The following is a 20,000-nucleotide window of genomic DNA, read 5'->3' on the forward strand; positions in this document are numbered from 1 at the left end:
AACAAAAACACGAAACCATAATATTCATAATGAATGTTAACACAACATTAACATGACAAGTGTTAGCACAGCCATGCTAGCAGCCATGCTAGCGAAGCTGTTCCAGGCACAGTGAGCTTTGAGCTGATTGCTCGTGTCAGTGCGCTAACACGCTCACAACTATGATGAACTCTGAGTCTCTGTGTTCACGCCAACCATCAGAAGCATATTCAATGAGATATTCAATGAGATATTCAATGAAATATTCAATGAGATATTCAATGAAATATTCAATGAGATATTCAATGAAATATTCAATGAGATATTCAATGAGATATTCAATGAGATATTCAATGAAATATTCAATGAAATATTCAATGAAATATTCAATGAGATATTCAATGAGATATTCAATGAAATATTTAATGAGATATGTTCTCCTTCTGCTATCTGCGCTGTATATTCTACAAGGATGTCTCTGCTGCTCTTAGCACCAGACAAGACTCTCAGTTGACTCCACAGTCCTGATACAGGAGAACATATATATATATGTATATATATATATTTATATATGTACTCTCTTAACCCTTGTGTTGCCTTAGGGTCATTTTGACCCGAATCAATATTACACCCTCCCCCCGCCTTTGGGTCATTTTGACCCGATTCAATGTTTAACCCTCCTGTTACCTTTATATTTACTAACATATTTTACCCTTTGGGTTCAATTTGACGCCAGCAATTAAAACCTCCAGAAAATTATTAGAATTAATATTGTTTTCCAAGTTTAAGTGTGAGGCACTTTATGTTTGTTTGTTGACTACCGAAAGAACACCGACATTAAACATTGAATGGGGTCAAATTAATCCTAAAGCGGGGGGAGGGTGTAATATTGATTCGGGTCAAAATGACCCTAAGGCAACACAAGGGTTAAGCACTCTGAGGCAAATTTGTAATTTGTGAGAATGGGCTATACAAAATAAATTGAATTGAATATATATATATATATATATATATATTGATATATATATATATTTATATAAATATAACTATTTATATATACATATAAATATATATATATATATAAATGACAGTTCTCAAATGATCAAGATCTAACTCTTGGTGAGGTAAATGCAGAGTTGCCAGATTTGTATTAAAAAATCTTATATTTTGTTGAGTGAAAGAGGAAAATATCGTCTCAATCAATGGGATGCCTCTGAATACAATTCAGCTCAGTTGTTTATCATCGAGGCTCTTCAGTCAGAGGGAACGAGAGCACCTGGAGACCTCACCTTGTACATGTCTTCATATTTCAAGAAGAGGACATTAGAATCCATACGATGCTCCCAAAACTCCTGAACATGTTCAAACCAGGAACCATATCCCACTGAGAGAGAGAGAGAGGGAGAGAGACAGAGAGGAGAGAGGGAGAGAGAGAGATGAGCTGACTGTAGTCTGGAGACAACAGTAGAGGGGTTCACTGACTTGAAACCACACGAGGGGTCACTGGATCACTGGGTCACAGGGTCACAGGGTAATGGGGTCCCTGGGTTACGGGTCACTGGATTGTGGGGTCACATGTAACGGGGTCACAGGGTCACGGGTCACTGGGTTATGGGGTCACAGGGTCACGGGGTCACGGGGTCCCAGCATACTTACGCTTGTCGTTCATGAAGCGGCGGCAGAACTCCTGGAAGGTCCCCCGGTAGCTCATGGTCCTGAGCGAGCGGTGGAACTGGTAGTAGGAGACCACCAGGTCCTTCGGGTTCCGAGCCATGTAGATCACCTGGAGATACATGTCATGATACAGGGAGAGACATGTCATGATACATGTCATGATACATGTCATGATACATGTCATAATACATGGAGATACATGTCATGATACATGTCATGATACATGTCATGATACATGGAGATACATGTCATGATACATGGAGACATGTCATGATACATGTCATGATACATGTCATGATACATGGAGACATGTCATGATACATGTCATGATACATGGAGATACATGTCATGATACATGGAGACATTTCATGATACATGTCATGATACATGTCATGATACATGGAGACATGTCATGATACATGTCATGATACATGGAGATACATGTCATGATACATGGAGAGACATGTCATGATACATGTCATGATACATGTCATGATACATGTCATGATACATGGAGAGACATGTCATGATACATGGAGAGACATGTCATGATACATGTCATGATACATGTCATGATACATGGAGATACATGTCATGATACATGTCATGATACATGGAGACATGTCATGATACATGTCATGATACATGGAGACATGTCATGATACATGTCATGATACATGTCATGATACATGTCATGATACATGGAGATACATGTCATGATACATGGAGATATGTCATGATACATGTCATGATACATGTCATAATACATGTCATGATACATGGAGACATGTCATGATACATGTCATGATACATGTCATGATACATGGAGACATGTCATGATACATGTCATGATACATGTCATGATACATGTCATGATACATGTCATGATACATGGAGATACATGTCATGATACATGGAGATATGTCATGATACATGTCATGATACATGGAGATACATGTCATGATACATGTCATGATACATGTCATAATACATGTCATGATACATGGAGACATGTCATGATACATGTCATGATACATGGAGATACATGTCATGATACATGTCATGATACATGGAGATACATGTCATGATACATGGAGACATGTCATGATACATGTCATGATACATGTCATGATACATGGAGATACATGTCATGATACATGTCATGATACATGGAGACATGTCATGATACATGTCATGATACATGGAGATACATGTCATGATACATGTCATGATACATGTCATGATACATGGAGACATGTCATGATACATGTCATGATACATGTCATGATACATGGAGATACATGTCATGATACATGTCATGATACATGGAGACATGTCATGATACATGTCATGATACATGGAGATACATGTCATGATACATGTCATGATACATGTCATAATACATGTCATGATACATGGAGACATGTCATGATACATGTCATGATACATGTCATGATACATGGAGATACATGTCATGATACATGTCATGATACATGGAGATACATGTCATGATACATGGAGACATGTCATGATACATGTCATGATACATGTCATGATACATGGAGATACATGTCATGATACATGTCATGATACATGGAGACATGTCATGATACATGTCATGATACATGTCATGATACATGGAGATACATGTCATGATACATGTCATGATACATGTCATGATACATGGAGACATGTCATGATACATGTCATGATACATGTCATGATACATGGAGATACATGTCATGATACATGTCATGATACATGGAGACATGTCATGATACATGTCATGATACATGTCATGATACATGGAGATACATGTCATGATACATATCATGATACATGGAGACATGTCATGATACATGTCATGATACCTTGGCCTCTCCGTGGTGCATGGCGGTGGGCATGAAGCGGTAGGGCAGATGGCTCTTGATCAGCCGGGGGGACGTCAGCTCCTGTGGAGACACAACAGCTGTCCTCAAGTCATCTGATGAACACACACACTGTACACACACTACACACACACTACACACACTGTACACACACTACACACACTGTACACACATCCTGGAGCTCCGGTTCTTGATTCCTCTGACACTCCCCTGTGAGGTCAGATTCCACATGGTGACCTCATGAGGGGCGTGGCTCTGACGCTTCATCGTGATAGGGCGTCAGAGTGATTCTCTGGATAGTGATACCTTATCTGCTGGTACCATAAAGTTACCAGTTACTCATATGGAGAGCAGAACCGGGTCGGACCTGGACGACTGGGCTCTGTGGACGGAAATCAGTTACAGACACGTCCTCGGACTTTCAAAATAAAAGCACGTCTCTAAAACGACCATGCGTGATGTATTGTCTGCATTGGTGTTGCTTGTGTTGCCAGCAGGAGGCCGCAACGCTCCGTGTGTTCAAGTCACTTCGTTATTTAGCCAAATATCAAGAGACCAGGAGTAGATCTGAGGTCCAGAGACGGCTTCCAGCAAACAGGCCTGGTGGCTGCGAGGCGGCCTCGTTCTGATGTAATGCTGCTACACCCAACTCAAGCCATTCAGCAACAATATGTCCAGACCCCAGAGACCCAGAACCTCCTCTGCATTCCGTTAGAGGACAGTACCTGTATGATGTCCAGGCCAGGCTGGGGGTACTCCAGGACCGGCAGCTGCTCGTCGATGTTCATGAGGCCGATCTCATCTGGGTCTGCCCCCTGACTCACCAGGTACACGATCTCCTGAAGTAGACTGGTTCCTGTAGCGCCAGAGGACAGGAAGGGGATCACTTCATCTTGAGACCGCCTCCTCTTCCTGCTCATCACGGCTTGGGAAAGATTCATTAGTGCAAGTATGAAAACAATGTAGTGTTCAACTAAAGAGGAACGACAGTATTCAATCCCGACAGAACACCGGCTGCTTGTGCTTCATGTGAAAGAATTCTATTTATGGATCACATCACCAAAGAACTGGAGTCCCGCCAGGGGGTCGTCATCTTACCCAAACCACAGGATGCTCTTGAGCCCAACTCAGTGGTTCTGTAGCCTGAGCCCCACTCAGTGGTTCTGTAGCCTGAGCCCAACTCAGTGGTTCTGTAACCTGAGCCCCACTCAGTGGTTCTGTAGCCTGAACCCAACTCAGTGGTTCTGTAGCCTGAGCCCCACTCAGTGGTTCTGTAGCCTGAACCCAACTCAGTGGTTCTGTAGCCTGAGCCCCACTCAGTGGTTCTGTAGCCTGAACCCAACTCAGTGGTTCTGTAGCCTGAGCCCCACTCAGTGGTTCTGTAGCCTGAACCCAACTCAGTGGTTCTGTAGCCTGAGCCTGACGTCGTGGATTCATGTTTATTCTGAAACAAAGACCAACCTGCTGCTGGACTCTGAAGTCCCTTTATTTGTGAGATATCATATGAAGCGTTATGGGGCACCAACCGCATACATTACCCAGAATGCAACTAGACGACTAGTCTGCCTGGTGGCTCAATCCTTGTCCGTGTCTGTGTGTGTGTGTGTGTGTGTGTGTGTGTCTCTGTGTGTGTGTGTGTGTGTGTGTGTGTGTGTGTGTGTCTCTGTGTGTGTGTGTGTGTGTGTGTCTCTGTGTGTGTGTGTGTGTGTCTCTCTGTGTGTGTGTGTGTGTGTGTGTCTCTGTGTGTGTGTGTGTGTGTGTGTGTGTGTGTGTGTGTGTGTGTGTGTGTGTGTGTGTGTGTGTGTGTGTGTGTGTGTGTGTGTGTGTGTGTGTGTGTGTGTGTGTGTGTGTGTGTGTGTGTGTGTGTGTGTGTGTGCATGTGTCTGTGTGTGTGTGTGAAATATTAATATCACACTGTGGGTAGCCATTGATTCTGCCTGTGTATAAATGATTGTATATTATTCAGTGACCATAGATTGTTTCCTGTTGTTTACTCTGTCTATTGTTGACTTGTTTTGATCTTTCTGTCGTACTTCACCCTCTGAGTCACTAAACTCATAAAGGATTCTCTTATCTTAACGATGGTTTCCTCTTGGTTCCCTGTTGGGTCATGACTCTCTTCAGTAGCTGCAGTTCAGCTCATATAATAATAATAATAATATAATAATAATAATATACCTTAATGACGCTGAGGACCCACCCCAGCGCACGGCTCGGCACGCGGCGGCCTGCAGGGCGCTGCGCCGCGACGCACCGGAGCTGCATGTAAACAACCGCGTCCCGCGTTACGAGGCCGGAGGCCTCATGCCGACGACCCCCCGGCGCGGCTCAGCAGGACACATGCACGCGCCAGATGAGCACCGGCACTGAGCCCGCCCGATGACGGTGCTGCTCTGAAGCAACGGAGCCGCCGCGTGCCGCGCAGCAGCCCGGTGAGCGCGCGGAGCCGCGCGGTGACGCAGAGGCTTGTTTACCTGACTTCGGGTAGGTGACGATCCAGATGTCGCTGCTCCTCAGGGAGAAGTTGGCGATCTCCTCCATCTTCCCCCTGCAGAAGGGCGGCAGCCGCACGCCATCGTGCTCGAAGTATTTGCTGTCGAACTCGATGGGCGTGCTCGGCGTGTCCGCCTCGCTCTCGGCCATGTCCTCGGAGACGGGCCGCCGGTGCAGGGGACGAGAAGACGCGCGCGCACCACCGGACGAGCGCGAGGCGGTCGGTCGATGTGCGGCGGCTGACGACGCCGCTGCTGCGGAGGCTGCGCGGCGGCCGGGCGAAGAGAGGCGCGCGGCCAATCGCGCTGCAGAGAAGTGATGTAATGCGCGCACGCGCGAGACGCAGCATCAGGACCACTCTCGCCGTGAGGATGCGCGCGCGACTGTAGAGGCAGGATGCTCTCCAACGGGGATACAGATGACGTCACGCGGCTGTAATACTCTATTACTATTACGCAATGAACACACATGGTGGCTATACGTCATACATTATGCTTATATAGCATATGAGCCGAAGCATCGAGTCGTATTGTTACGTGCGTTGGTTAACTCTGTTTATTGTGTTTTTATGTCGAAAATCAACAATACATAGAATACTTTAATACTTAATATATAAGTAAAGTATACAAACGTGGCAAATTAAGTATAACGTGCTCTTTCTTGTGGAAGGCTTTGCTCTTGAGTAGAATATTGATATATTTGTGAGTGTCATCACGTCCCTGAAATAACTGAATTTAAAACTGTGGAGCAACGATCATTTAGTTTCATTTAATTTTTCATTTATTTCATTTATGTATTTATTTGTACAGGGACCGTACACATTAATCAACCCAGGGGTCAATGTGTCAACGTTAGCTCAGGCTAACTTCCAGCTGGTCCCTGTGGCCAGATGCCTTCACTAAAGGAGAGAGAGGTTAACACATAACATCATAAACAAGAAATAAACATTCAGGTTACGATAAAATACTGGCCTCATCGTAAAATCATTAAAAAAACTAACTAAAGTATTTACACAACCAGTGAGGAGGGAGTCTCGGTTCACCTGATGGTGAAGAGCTCTTCAGGCCGTCAGAACGGTCGTCTGGAATGAAGTATTATAATGAAGTACTTTAGAGAATGAAGTACTTGTTATAATGAAGTACTTTAGAGAATGAAGTACTTGTTATAATGAAGTACTTTAGAGAATGAAGTACTTGTTATAATGAAGTACTTTAGAGAATGAAGTACTTGTTATAATGAAGTACATTTATTTATGACCAGAGTATTTATAATATTAAATATTAAACCGTGAAGTCTTCTGAGGCAGAGGAAACAGAAGGGGGCGGGGCTGTGACGCTACTGCTTTTGGTCCATCCCGCTTGCCGTCGATTGGCTCATATGTTCAGAAAGACGTGTTGCCCTCATGAACCCTCGTAAATCTTGAAGATAACACGATAATAACAAAAAGCGCGCGCACATTCAGGCGCGTTCTGATTCGTGTCGTGTGCGAAACTAAACCACACCTGTGTGACCTGATGGCATCAACATGAGGTCACCTGTCCACGTGTCACGTCGGCGCGTGTCAGCAGGTAACTGTAAGTTACGTCATGTCGGCGTTCAGATAGTTCAGACGGCCCCTGAAGGCATCACGAGCAGAGCCTCCTCCCCGCTCGTCCCCTCTATAAGAGCCCGCTGTCGCCCCGCGGAGGGATACCGCTCCTCTCCCGCGAGCACAGGGCCGGACCTCGCTGCTCTGATCTCTCCGCCGTCCCGGGGCTCCATGCCCGGCCATGGTCGACATTACCGGCAGCTGGAACCTGTCCTTCGCCGGCTGCGGCTTCCTGGGGATTTACCACATCGGGGTGGCCAGCTGCCTGCTGGAGAAGGCGCCCTACCTCCTGCGGGGGGCCACGCGGCTCTACGGGGCCTCCGCCGGCGCGCTGACCGCCTCTGTGCTCGCGAGCCAGGCGTGCATAAGTAGGACCACCCGCCGGAGCACCGGAGCTCGATGCAGCCGCACGGGTCGATGATAGCGTTATTAATGTTATTCATTATTATAGCGTTATTAATGTTGATAGTTATTATAGCGTTATTAATGTTGATAGTTATTATAGTGTTATTAATGTTATTCATTATTATAGCGTTATTAATGTTGATAGTATTATAGTGTTATTAATGTTGATAGTTATTATATTGTAATCGGTATTATTAATATTATTACATCTTTTAGTGATTGCTGCAGTGTTTTTTATGAAAATGTTTTAAAATCTTTTTTTGTTGTCGTTTTATATATTAAACATACCGAACTTATTTTAATGTGACTGTAATCGATCAAACTTTTATTTCAGACTCCAGATAAAACATTAAAATACAATAAAATAAATACACACATCACAAGTTAAATATGTATAACTAAGAAAGTTGCGTTACATAACTGTTATTATATAAGCAGACCCAAAATACATATCTAAATGTCATTAATGTAATATATATGTATGTATATATATATATGTATGGGTCTAGTCTCTGTGTGAATGACACGGGCCCTTGGGAGCCTCTTCTCAGGGCCCTTCCTTCCTCTTCCATGAAGAAGCGTCTCCGGGCCTCTGGGTCGGTTCTGGTCTCCAGGGAGACCGGCGTGTTCTTGAGGTCCAGTGACTGAAGACAGACAGGGGGCACTTTTAGAAACTTGTGAAATAACATTTAACTTTTGTTCAAAACTGCAAGTGACTTTTTTTCGTCCCGATGTGCGCGCACACGCTGGCATCCGAGCTCTGCGGCGCGCGAGACGGAGATCGGAGTCGTGTTAACGCGACACTAGAGACAGAATGACATGCTGCTGGAGAGACGACCAACAACAGACGGACTGGAAGCTCATTCTGCACATGCGTTAAATACGTTAAGAGAAAATAACTTGTTAAACCTGTAATTTAATTAACTGAGTTAATGCGTTATTTTTCACAGCACTAAAATATATGTATTTAAGCTTAAGGGATATGACAAATGATCATAAACATAGCAATAATAAAACTATTAGTCACTAATAAGACTATTAGTTCGTAGTCTAATAGATTTAAAGCGTTTTCTTAGAGATAAAACATGAATAAGATGATCATATTCAATGTTATTCTTATTTCTTTGTCGTTATTTATTGTTATTACATTTTTAAACAACTGTTTACAATTATAACTTATTTTTGTTTTTTAAAATAATTAAAATCTGTATTTATAGATTGTTTGTGTTCCTAGAGCAGCCGGCAGACAGCAGAACTCTATGAAGTGATCATATATGGGGCGTGTCGCCCTAACATATTAGTGAAGGTCCGTTTGCCCCGCTCTGGTTCTGACTGTGGTTCTGAGTCTGTGGTTCTGACTGTGGTTCTGAGTCTGTGGTTCTGAGTCTGTGGTTCTGACACCGTGGTTCTGACCCTGTGGTTCTGACTGGTTCTGGCTCTGTGGTTCTGAATGTGGTTCTGGCTGTGGTTCTGACTGTGGTTCTGACACCGTGGTTCTGACTGTGGTTCTGGCTGTGGTTCTGGCTGTGGTTCTGACTGTGGTTCTGACTGTGGTTCTGACTGTGGTTCTGGCTCTGTGGTTCTGACTGTGGTTCTGACACCGTGGTTCTGGCTCTGTGGTTCTGACTGTGGTTCTGACTGTGGTTTTGGCTCTGTGGTTCTGACGCTGTGGTTCTGACTGTGGTTCTGGCTCTGTGGTTCTGACGCTGTGGTTCTGACTGTGGTTCTGACTGTGGTTCTGGCTCTGTGGTTCTGACTGTGGTTCTGGCTCTGTGGTTCTGACCCTGTGGTTCTGGCTCTGTGGTTCTGACGCTGTGGTTCTGACACCATGGTTCTGGCTCTGTGGTTCTGACACCGTGGTTCTGACGCTGTGGTTCTGACACCGTGGTTCTGGCTCTGTGGTTCTGACTGTGGTTCTGACCCTGTGGTTCTGGCTCTGTGGTTCTGACGCTGTGGTTCTGGCTCTGTGGTTCTGACTGTGGTTCTGACCCTGTGGTTCTGGCTCTGTGGTTCTGGCTCTGTGGTTCTGACCCTGTGGTTCTGGCTCTGTGGTTCTGACTGTGGTTCTGACGCTGTGGTTCTGGCTCTGTGGTTCTGGCTCTGTGGTTCTGACTGTGGTTCTGACTGTGATTCTGACGCTGTGGTTCTGACTGTGGTTCTGACTGTGATTCTGACGCTGTGGTTCTGACGCTGTGGTTCTGACTGTGGTTCTGGCTCTGTGGTTCTGGCTCTGTGGTTCTGACTGTGGTTCTGGCTCTGTGGTTCTGACGCTGTGGTTCTGACTGTGGTTCTGGCTCTGTGGTTCTGACTGTGGTTCTGGCTCTGTGGTTCTGACTGTGGTTCTGGCTCTGTGGTTCTGACTGTGGTTCTGACGTTGTGGTTCTGACTGTGGTTCTGGCTCTGTGGTTCTGACCCTGTGGTTCTGGCTCTGTGGTTCTGACTGTGGTTCTGGCTCTGTGGTTCTGACGCTGTGGTTCTGACTGTGGTTCTGGCTCTGTGGTTCTGACACTGTGGTTCTGACTGTGGTTCTGGCTCTGTGGTTCTGACGCTGTGGTTCTGACTGTGGTTCTGGCTCTGTGGTTCTGGCTCTGTGGTTCTGACTGTGGTTCTGACGCTGTGGTTCTGACTGTGGTTCTGGCTCTGTGGTTCTGGCTCTGTGGTTCTGGCTCTGTGGTTCTGACACCGTCGTTCTGGCTCTGTGGTTCTGACTGTGGATCTGACTGTGGTTCTGGTGCCGGGTCCCCTGATCCGTTTCTTTCATCTGTCTTCCAGCTAAATGTTGTGAGGATGTTCTGGAGGTGGCCAAGGAGGCCAGGAAGAGGAACCTGGGCCCGCTCCACCCGACCTTCAACCTGGTCAAGGTGATCCGGACCGGGCTGGACCGGGACCTGCCGGCCGACGCCCACCTGCGGGCCTCGGGCCGGCTCAGCGTGTCGCTCACCAGAGTGTCGGACGGGGAGAACGTCCTGGTGTCAGAGTTCAGCTCCAAGGAGGAGCTCATTCAGGTGGGGGGGGGGGGGTCCTCTGGGGGTCTCTGAGGGTCTCTGGGGTCCTCTGGTCTCTGGGGGTCCTCTGGGGTCCTCTGGTCTCTGGGGGTCTCTGGTCTCTGGGGGTCTCTGGTCTCTGAGGGTCTCTGGGGTCCTCTGGTCTCTGGGGTCCTCTGGTCTCTGGGGTCCTCTGGTCTCTGGGGGTCTCTGAGGGTCTCTGGTCTCTGGTGTCCTCTGGTCTCTGGGGGTCTCTGGGGTCCTCTGGTCTCTGGGGGTCTCTGAGGGTCTCTGGGGTCCTCTGGTCTCTGAGGGTCTCTGGGGTCCTCTGGTCTCTGGGGGTCTCTGGTCTCTGGTCTCTGGGGGTCTCTGGTCTCTGAGGGTCTCTGGGGTCCTCTGGTCTCTGGGGGTCTCTGGTCTCTGGTCTCTGGGGGTCTCTGGTCTCTGAGGGTCTCTGGGGTCCTCTGGTCTCTGGGGTCCTCTGGTCTCTGGGGGTCTCTGGTCTCTGGGGGTCTCTGGTCTCTGGGGGTCTCTGGTCTCTGGTCTCTGAGGGTCTCTGGTCTCTGGGGTCCTCTGGTCTCTGAGGGTCTCTGGTCTCTGAGGGTCTCTGGGGTCCTCTGGTCTCTGGGGTCCTCTGGTCTCTGTGGGTCTCTGAGGGTCTCTGGGGGTCTCTGGTCTCTGGGGTCCTCTGGTCTCTGGGGGTCTCTGGTCTCTGAGGGTCTCTGGGGTCCTCTGGTCTCTGAGGGTCTCTGGTCTCTGAGGGTCTCTGGTCTCTGAGGGTCTCTGGTCTCTGGGGGTCTCTGGTCTCTGAGGGTCTCTGGGGTCCTCTGGTCTCTGGGGTCCTCTGGTCTCTGGGGGTCTCTGGTCTCTGAGGGTCTCTGGGGTCCTCTGGTCTCTGGGGGTCTCTGGTCTCTGGGGGTCTCTGGTCTCTGGGGGTCTCTGGTCTCTGAGGGTCTCTGGGGTCCTCTGGTCTCTGGGGGTCTCTGGTCTAACCCTGCTCTCTGTCCTCAGGCTCTGATCTGCAGCTGCTTCATCCCAGTGTACTGTGGCCTCATCCCCCCGTCCTTCAGAGGAGTGGTAGGTGGCCTCCTCCTCTCCTCCTCCTCCTGCTCCTCCTCCTCCTGCTCCTCCTCCTGCTCCTCCCCCTCCTCCTCCTCCTCCTGCTCCTCCTCCTCCTGCTCCTCCTGCTCCTCCTCCTCCTCCTGCTCCTCCTCCTGCTCCTCCCCCTCCTCCTCCTCCTGCTCCTCCTCCTCCTAAAGCTTTAGCAGTTACCACCTCATTGTTGTCCTTGAGACCAGCCATGTCCTCGTGTGAACACAACAACAACCACCACCAGTGAGCGTATCTCTGACCCCTCAGTGAGAAGCTTCATGATTCATTTAAATAGTCAGGAGAGACGATTTCTGGTTTCACTCATCAGCTGGACTCTGACCAGACAGTGTGTGTGTGTGTATGTGTGTGTGTGTGTGTGTGTATGTGTGTGTGTATGTGAGTGTGTGTGTATGTGAGTGTGAGTGTGTGTGTGGGGGTCCCCAAAGCCACAGTTAAGGTGGAGCACATGTCAGTTAAGGTGGAGCACATGTCAGTTGTTTTTAAAGCACTCTTTCATTTCACTACAAACAGAAGCTAACCCCAGCGCTACGTGGACGGAGGCATCAGCAACAACCTGCCGCAGTCGGAGCTGAAGAACACCATCACCATCTCGCCCTTCTCGGGGGAGTGTGACATCTGCCCCCGAGACAACTCCACCAACTTCCACGAGCTGCGCTTCACCAACACCAGCATCCAAATGAACCTAGGCAACATGTACCGCCTGAGCCGGGCGCTGTTTCCCCCCGAGCCCAAGGTGAGCACGAGGTCATGGCCACGAGGTCACGGCCACCATGTCATGAGCACGATGTCATGAGCGTGATGTCATGAGCGCGATGTCATGAGCGCGATGTCATGAGCGCGATGTCATGAGCGCGACGTCATGAGCGCGATGTCATGAGCGCGATGTCATGAGCACGATGTCATGAGCGCGATGTCATGAGCACGATGTCATGAGCACGATGTCATGAGCACGATGTCATGAGCACGATGTCATGAGCACGATGTCATGAGCACGATGTCATGAGCGTGATGTCATGAGCGTGATGTCATGAGCACGATGTCATGAGCGCGATGTCATGAGCACGATGTCATGAGCACGATGTCATGAGCGCGATGTCATGAGCGCGACGTCATGAGCACGACGTCATGAGCACGATGTCATGAGCACGATGTCATGAGCACGATGTCGCGAAACGCGATGTCGCGAAACGCGATGTCATGAGCACGATGTCATGAGCACGATGTCGCGAAACGCGATGTCATGAGCGCGATGTCATGAGCGCGATGTCGCGAACGCGATGTCATGGCGCGATGTCGCGAGCACGCGTCGCGAGCGCGATGTCGCGAGCACGATGTCATGGCGTGGCGTCGCAAGCACGATGTCGCGAGCACGCGATGTCGCGAGCGCGATGTCATGAGCGTGATGTCATGGCGTGATGTCATGGCGTGGCGTCATGACGCGATGTCATGGCGTCGCGATGTCATACGCGATGTCATGAGCACGATGTCATGAGCACGATGTCATGAGCGTGATGTCATGAGCGTGACGTCATGAGCACGATGTCATGAGCGTGACGTCATGAGCACGATGTCATGAGCGTGACGTCATGAGCACGATGTCATGAGCACGATGTCATGAGCGTGACGTCATGAGCACGATGTCACACACACAGATACACACACACACAGATACACAAACACAGATACAGATACACACACAGATACACACACACAGATACACACACACACACACACACACTTGGCGGGCGGCGTATTGATGGTGCAACAGTACAGACCCCCCCCCCCCCCGGTGGGCTTTGACCTCTTGGTCCTCTGGCCCGTTGATTGGCTGAGAGCAGCTCTGCTGAGCCGTTGGATACCGAGATGTTGATCTCCTCATCCAACGGAAAACTGAATCATCCAGAGATATAAGAATAATACCTTCAAATCTCCATTAACATTTATTTAGTTACATTTTTTAAAATAATTTAAATATCTCTGCATGCTTTGTGTGATTAATTCCATATATATATATATATGGAATTAATTTATATATATATATACACACATATATATATAGCATTAATTAATATATATATATATACACACATATATATATATATGTGTGTGTATATATATATACACACATATATATATATATGGCATTAATATATGTATATACACACATATATATATATGTGTGTGTATATAATATACATATATACACACACATATATATATATACACACATATATATATATATATATATGTGTGTATATATATATATACACATATATATATACACACACATATATATATATACACATATATAAACATATATAAACATATATATACACACACATATATATATATGTGTATATATATACATATATATATATGTGTGTGTGTATATATATATGTGTGTGTGTATATATATGTGTATATATATATATATATATATGTGTGTGTGTATATATATGTGTATATATATATACATATGTGTGTGTGTATATATATGTGTATATATATATACACATATATATATATGTGTGTGTATATATGTGTATATATTGAAGTCCTGTCTCCTCTCCTCAGGTCCTGGCTGAGATGTGTCAGAGCGGTTATAAGGATGCTCTGCGCTTCCTGGAAGTAAACAGTGAGTTTCCTCCTCGTTGCCGTGGCGACTCTGGAGTCATAAGCTCCGCCCTTCGGCCCGCGTACACCGACGTCACTCTTTGTGTTCTCCAGACCTGCTGATGCTGGACTCCCCGACCGCTGGCCCCGCCCCCCCAGAGAGCCCGCCCCCTTGCTGCTGCACGCACACGGAGACCACCCAGGAGTGGGTGCTGCGGAGGCTCCGCCTCCTGCGCAAACAGCACTGGTGGCTGGACGAGCAGCTGGTGCTGCCCACGCCCATCAGGAAAGGTGCGCCACCGGATCCCGACACACCTTCGGTAAAGCGTCACCGTGCTAACGTGCTAACCGTGTGTCCCCCAGTGCTCTGCTCCGCGTGCCAGGACCAGTCCGGCCTGTACGCCAAGGTGTCCACCATGCTGCCCGTGCGCGTGGCGTCCTACATGCTCATGCCCTACACGCTGCCCGTGCAGTCGGCCTACTCCGCGGCCCAGAGGTGAAATGTCCGTCCGCTCAGAACCTGGTCACACCTGATCAGGTGACAGACCAGAGAACACCTGATCAGGTACAGACCAGAGAACACCTGGTCAGGTACAGACCAGAGAACACCTGGTCAGGTACAGACCAGAGAACACCTGATCAGGTGACAGACCAGAGAACACCTGGTCAGGTACAGACCAGAGAACACCTGGTCAGGTACAGACCAGAGAACACCTGGTCAGGTACAGACCAGAGAACACCTGGTCAGGTACAGACCAGAGAACACCTGGTCAGGTGACATACCAGAGAACACCTGGTCAGGTACAGACCAATGAACACCTGATCAGGTACAGACCAGAGAACACCTGATCAGGTACAGACCAGAGAACACCTGGTCAGGTACAGACCAGAGAACACCTGATCAGGTGACATACCAGAGAACACCTGATCAGGTGACAGACCAGAGAACACCTGGTCAGGTGACAGACCAGAGAACACCTGGTCAGGTACAGACCAGAGAACACCTGGTCAGGTGACATACCAGAGAACACCTGGTCAGGTACAGACCAGAGAACACCTGGTCAGGTACAGACCAGAGAACACCTGATCAGGTGACAGACCAGAGAACACTGTGTCTATGTGTGTGTCTATGTGTGTGTGTGTGTCTATGTGTGTGTCTATGTGTGTGTATATGTGTGTCTATGTGTGTGTCTCTGTGTGTGTGTGTCTATGTATATGTGTGTACATGTGTGTGTCTATGTGTGTGTGTCTATGTGTGTCTATGTGTGTGTGTGTGTGTGTGTGTGTCTCTCTCTGTGTGTGTGTGTGTGTGTGTGTCTCTGTGTGTGTGTCTCTGTTCTCGTGATGAAGTCACTTTTGGCTTTTATCCCAGAATAATTAAATTAAATTCAGTTTATTTTGTAAAATCCAAAATCCCTACCTCCCCTCAGAGGGCTTTACAGTCTACAAAGACATCCTGACCTTTGACCTCACATCGGATCAGGAACCACTCCCAAGAGGGTTATTATTATTTTAAATGGGCAGATAATTAAAAAAAGGGAAGAAACCGGCAAAAAATGAGAGCCAGCCTCAGGTCTGGTTCTCTCCAGTGAGCGGGTCAGGACCTCTCTGTTTCACATGTTCTAATGGATTCTTTGGTGCCGTTGACCTCCATGACCTCAGAGAGAAGGACGGCGTCCCCACAACTCACCAACACTACCACGTTGATAATGTGTACTTTTGATTTAGGGGTGTACTGTCCCTTTAAGAAGAGAGCGTGCCAGCTGACCGTTGGTTCTGTGCTGGTTCTGCCCCCCAGGTTCGTGGAGTGGATCCCGGAGGTGCCGGCGGACATGCGGTGGCTGCTGGGCGTGGCGGGTGACATGTACCAACAGGCCCGGAGAGGAGCGCCGGCCAACGCCACCAGGTGACGGAGCAGCCGCCCCAACACGGCTCTGGAACTGGAGGAGACCATCGTGTGTCAGGGGGGGGAGCCTGAGTCAGCATTCAGGGAGACACTCACCTTTGTTTTGGTCTTCCATGTTTTTTCATCCCTCCCCAAACTAAAGTGAGCTTATATATATATATATATATATATATATATATATATATATATATATTCACCATGTTCTGCCAATTAACCCAGACCAACCGCCCGAGGTGAGTCTGCGTAACAACACAGTTGTATCCTAACTATTTATCCAATCCGACTAAACCCCAAACTATTCGTACTCATCTCTCACCGCCGGTTGTCCATCCTGTTAATAAGGTACACTGTACCCTTGGTATATTTAACTTAAACAGCCACACGCCCCTCCTTACTTCCCCCCTACCCGCTTCCTCCTGTTGGTCTCTCCCGGAACTATACCTGGGTGTTCCCCCGGGGAACTCTTTTGCCCGAACACCCGAGAGGTCTGTTGCTGGGCGGTTTAGTTTTGATGCAAAGTCCCGTTGGTAATGTGAAAGGTTATTTATCTATAACGTTTTACGGCTTCCAAAACAAACACAAATATGCGTTCCTTGTCCAAACTCATGAATTAGTAAAGTAAACACATGTCACGTGTTCGCCTGTCAAAACACTGAGTGCTCCTGCCAATCCAGAAACCCCTGGGTCCAAGTGCCCCTCTGATTATATTGACCCGAGGCCCCCTAGTGGTGGGAGGTCCTCCAAAATAAAAATGTCTCTTACACTTGTTATTATATCATTTATTTCGCCAGTGTCTTTGGGATGTTTGTTTGATCTGACTGTGAAGTGAAGCAGGACTTTTAAAGGAGTATTGAAGTCTTATTGGTTGAAGAGGAGTTGCTGCCTGAAGTCCTGAACCATTGGACTAGAGTTCTCCTCTTCACTGGTTCTTCTTCACACGATGACGCAGAACAGAGACGACTCCTCTTGTGATCTCTCTGGTCACACGGTGTTTCCTCCCGAGAGGTTAAGCCCCGCCCCTTTGACCTCCACAGTGACCTTGTTGTGCTCTCGCCCCGCAGTGAGCCCGGCCTGAGGAAGTGCCTGAGCGCGCCGCCGCCGCCGCCCGGCTGCGACAAGTCGGTGCACCTGCCGGCGCTCTCCTCCCTGGACCTGCACGGCAGCTACTGGGAGATCCCCAAATCGACCTCCTCCTCTTCCTCCTCGCCCCACCACCCTCCTCACATCGCCCCCTCGTCCCCGCAGCAGGTCTGCTTCTTCGTGGGCTCTCAGGACGACCCCCCCCCAGGGCCCCGCGCTGCAGTGACAGTGACGGGGGGACTCTGACCACCGGGCGCTCGACGCCTGAGCCCATGAGCAGCGCTGCGTACGAGGAGGCGCAGAACACTCCTGCAGCGGGGCGCTCCGGACCGAGCGGGACCACGGAGCTGTTTCAGTGTGCAGGAAGGTGTCTGGCGTTGGGTAACCCTCCCTACAAGCAACAGGAAGTGATGTCATTAACTGAAGTGTCCTTGAGCCTGAGACGATATATTGAGACGTGATTTCGTCCCTTTTCTCACAGACAGCTCCCCCCATTGTTTACCTTCTCGCCTCCTCGCTCCTCCTTTCTAAAAGGCCCTGTAGGAGCGAGGAGCCGCGTGCTGTTGGCTGTGGAGCCTCCAGAGGTCATCGATGTGTTGACCTCGTTCCTCAAGTTGTAAATCAGTTTGAAGTTGTACTTTTTGCACTGTGATGTTCTCTTGAGATTAAACATTTGAAAAAAATAAACGATGTGTTTCATTGAGTGTCCCGCACCTGCACCAAGTGGCCACTAGGGGCGTATTGAGGAGATTTTCTTCAGGTCACTAAATGAAGTATGGTAATTTATTAATTTATTAAGAGGGAGCCTACATGTTCACATTGTTCTGATATGTGGATTCTACTTATAACATGTAATATAATATAATGTCTATTGTCCTGATGAGATGAAATAGAGAAGGAGATAGCCGGTTAGCTCCACCTGGTAAATGCTTTCTTTGTTTCTTGTATAAAGCACATGAAGTGAACCAATCATCGAACATATCACATAAAGATGAGAGAGGCTGTGAGCCTCTAACTGTGGAAGTCACAAAGAGGCTGTATTACAGATGTTCTCGAGTACTGATGATGCCGGAAATGTTACTTTCCAACATTGATGTTTTTTAACCCATCTAATGTACAAATGAGGATCCTGATCTAATACTGAGATACTTTCATCTCATTATTATGAGATAAGTCGAAATAATGAGACAGTATCTCATAAGTTATCTCATAATTATGATTAACAGGATCCTTTTATTCTGAAAATATTTCACCCATCACATCTGTTGGGTCGCGGTAGCCGTTGCGCATGCGCCCTGGCTCGCCACCGAGAAGAAGAGGATGGCGGAGGACGGGAGGGACGAGTCTCTGGCGACTGACGACGAGTCGGACCACACCGCCGCGGACGGGAGCAGCAGCCTGACCCACACGGTAAACCGGGGCCCTCCCGGTGTCAGCCTCGCCGTAGTACCGGAAGTAGACGTCGTTTCACCGGCACCGCTGGGGCAGAGCTAGCTCCAATGCTAAGTTACTTACGAGCTAACTGGACGTAAGAAGACGTTGTCAGTGGCCTGTGACGTCATGACTCAGCCAGTCTGCCGTCACGTCTCGACGTTAACTTGTTTATTCATAAGTTCATCGTCTATATTCATCGTCCACACGGACAGCTGCTAGCGAGCAGCAGGGTGGAGCAGCAGGTGGAGCCGCTGTTCCTCTGCTGTTCCTCTGCTGTTCCTCTGATGTTCCTCTGCTGTTCCTCTGCTGTTCCTCTGAGGTTCCTCTGCTGTTCCTCTGCTGTTCCTCTGCTGTTCCTCTGAGGTTCCTCTGAGGTTCCTCTGCTGTGTGGTGCTCAGGTGATGGAGGAGGACTCCACGCTCCTGCGCCGGATGGAGATCTGCGTTGCTGAAGCCGAGAAAAGGAACGGCAAAAACACGGTGAACATGCAGGAGACGTTCACCGTGTACCTGGTGGAAACACGGTGAGAACACCTGGCCCTGGCTCGGTGGAGGTGCATGCATGTTGTCTCAAACTCAACTTTAACCCCCCCCCCTTTGACTTAATCCATGAAGGCCGATGGATGCAGTTGCAGAAGGTCGCAACCAGGCCCCGGACTCCCTGTGGAGGAGATACAGCGAATTCGAACTGCTGCGGAACTACTTGTTAGTCACCTATCCATACATCGTGGTGCCCCCTCTACCTGAGAAGAGGGTGAGTCCAGTGAGCACTAGTTACCTCTCATACACGTGGTGCCCCCCCCCTCTCTGTCCAGTGGGCACTAGTTACCTCTCATACAGGTG

General features: G+C 48.3%; 3 protein-coding genes across 7 annotated transcripts in view; 2 read left to right on the top strand and 1 right to left on the bottom strand.

Moving 5' to 3' along the window:
* sult4a1 (sulfotransferase family 4A, member 1) overlaps positions 1 to 6,362 on the bottom strand; it is an 11,378-nt gene extending 5,016 nt beyond the window's left edge. For both annotated transcript variants that reach the window (XM_056425177.1, XM_056425178.1), the window contains exons 1-5: positions 6,017 to 6,362; positions 4,268 to 4,398; positions 3,525 to 3,605; positions 1,636 to 1,762; positions 1,269 to 1,363 (exon numbers count right to left, since the gene is read on the bottom strand). In XM_056425177.1, the coding sequence (XP_056281152.1) occupies positions 1,269 to 1,363; positions 1,636 to 1,762; positions 3,525 to 3,605; positions 4,268 to 4,398; positions 6,017 to 6,185 (603 nt within the window). In that variant the 5' untranslated portion in view covers positions 6,186 to 6,362. The remainder of the gene's footprint in view (positions 1 to 1,268; positions 1,364 to 1,635; positions 1,763 to 3,524; positions 3,606 to 4,267; positions 4,399 to 6,016) is intronic.
* Positions 6,363 to 7,726: 1,364 nt separating this feature from the next.
* pnpla3 (patatin-like phospholipase domain containing 3) lies at positions 7,727 to 18,411 on the top strand. 2 transcript variants are annotated; one of them, XR_008833058.1, is made up of 9 exons: positions 7,727 to 7,991; positions 10,801 to 11,033; positions 12,024 to 12,089; positions 12,649 to 12,858; positions 14,700 to 14,760; positions 14,853 to 15,029; positions 15,102 to 15,234; positions 16,537 to 16,785; positions 17,706 to 17,791. XR_008833058.1 is itself a non-coding variant. In XM_056425161.1 (9 exons), exons 1-9 carry the CDS (start codon positions 7,805 to 7,807, stop codon positions 17,968 to 17,970), a joined length of 1,440 nt encoding a protein of 479 aa, XP_056281136.1. In that variant the 5' UTR covers positions 7,728 to 7,804; the 3' UTR covers positions 17,971 to 18,411. The 2 variants fall into 2 exon arrangements, 1 of the variants encoding a protein (XP_056281136.1); XM_056425161.1 differs by having other exon boundaries at positions 7,728 to 7,991; positions 16,537 to 16,644; positions 17,706 to 18,411.
* Positions 18,412 to 19,031: 620 nt separating this feature from the next.
* The window catches only part of LOC130200690 (sorting nexin-4-like), an 18,465-nt gene continuing 17,496 nt past the window's right edge, over positions 19,032 to 20,000 (top strand). For all 3 annotated transcript variants that reach the window (XR_008833059.1, XR_008833060.1, XM_056425170.1), the window contains exons 1-3: positions 19,032 to 19,134; positions 19,557 to 19,681; positions 19,773 to 19,911. Coding sequence is in view for 1 of the 3 variants with exons in the window: in XM_056425170.1 (XP_056281145.1) it covers positions 19,045 to 19,134; positions 19,557 to 19,681; positions 19,773 to 19,911 (354 nt within the window). In the remaining 2 variants the exon portion in view is untranslated. The remainder of the gene's footprint in view (positions 19,135 to 19,556; positions 19,682 to 19,772; positions 19,912 to 20,000) is intronic.

The sequence above is a fragment of the Pseudoliparis swirei genome, chromosome 10, assembly GCF_029220125.1.
Source record: "Pseudoliparis swirei isolate HS2019 ecotype Mariana Trench chromosome 10, NWPU_hadal_v1, whole genome shotgun sequence".
In the NCBI taxonomy this organism is placed as follows: Eukaryota; Metazoa; Chordata; class Actinopteri; order Perciformes; family Liparidae; genus Pseudoliparis; species Pseudoliparis swirei.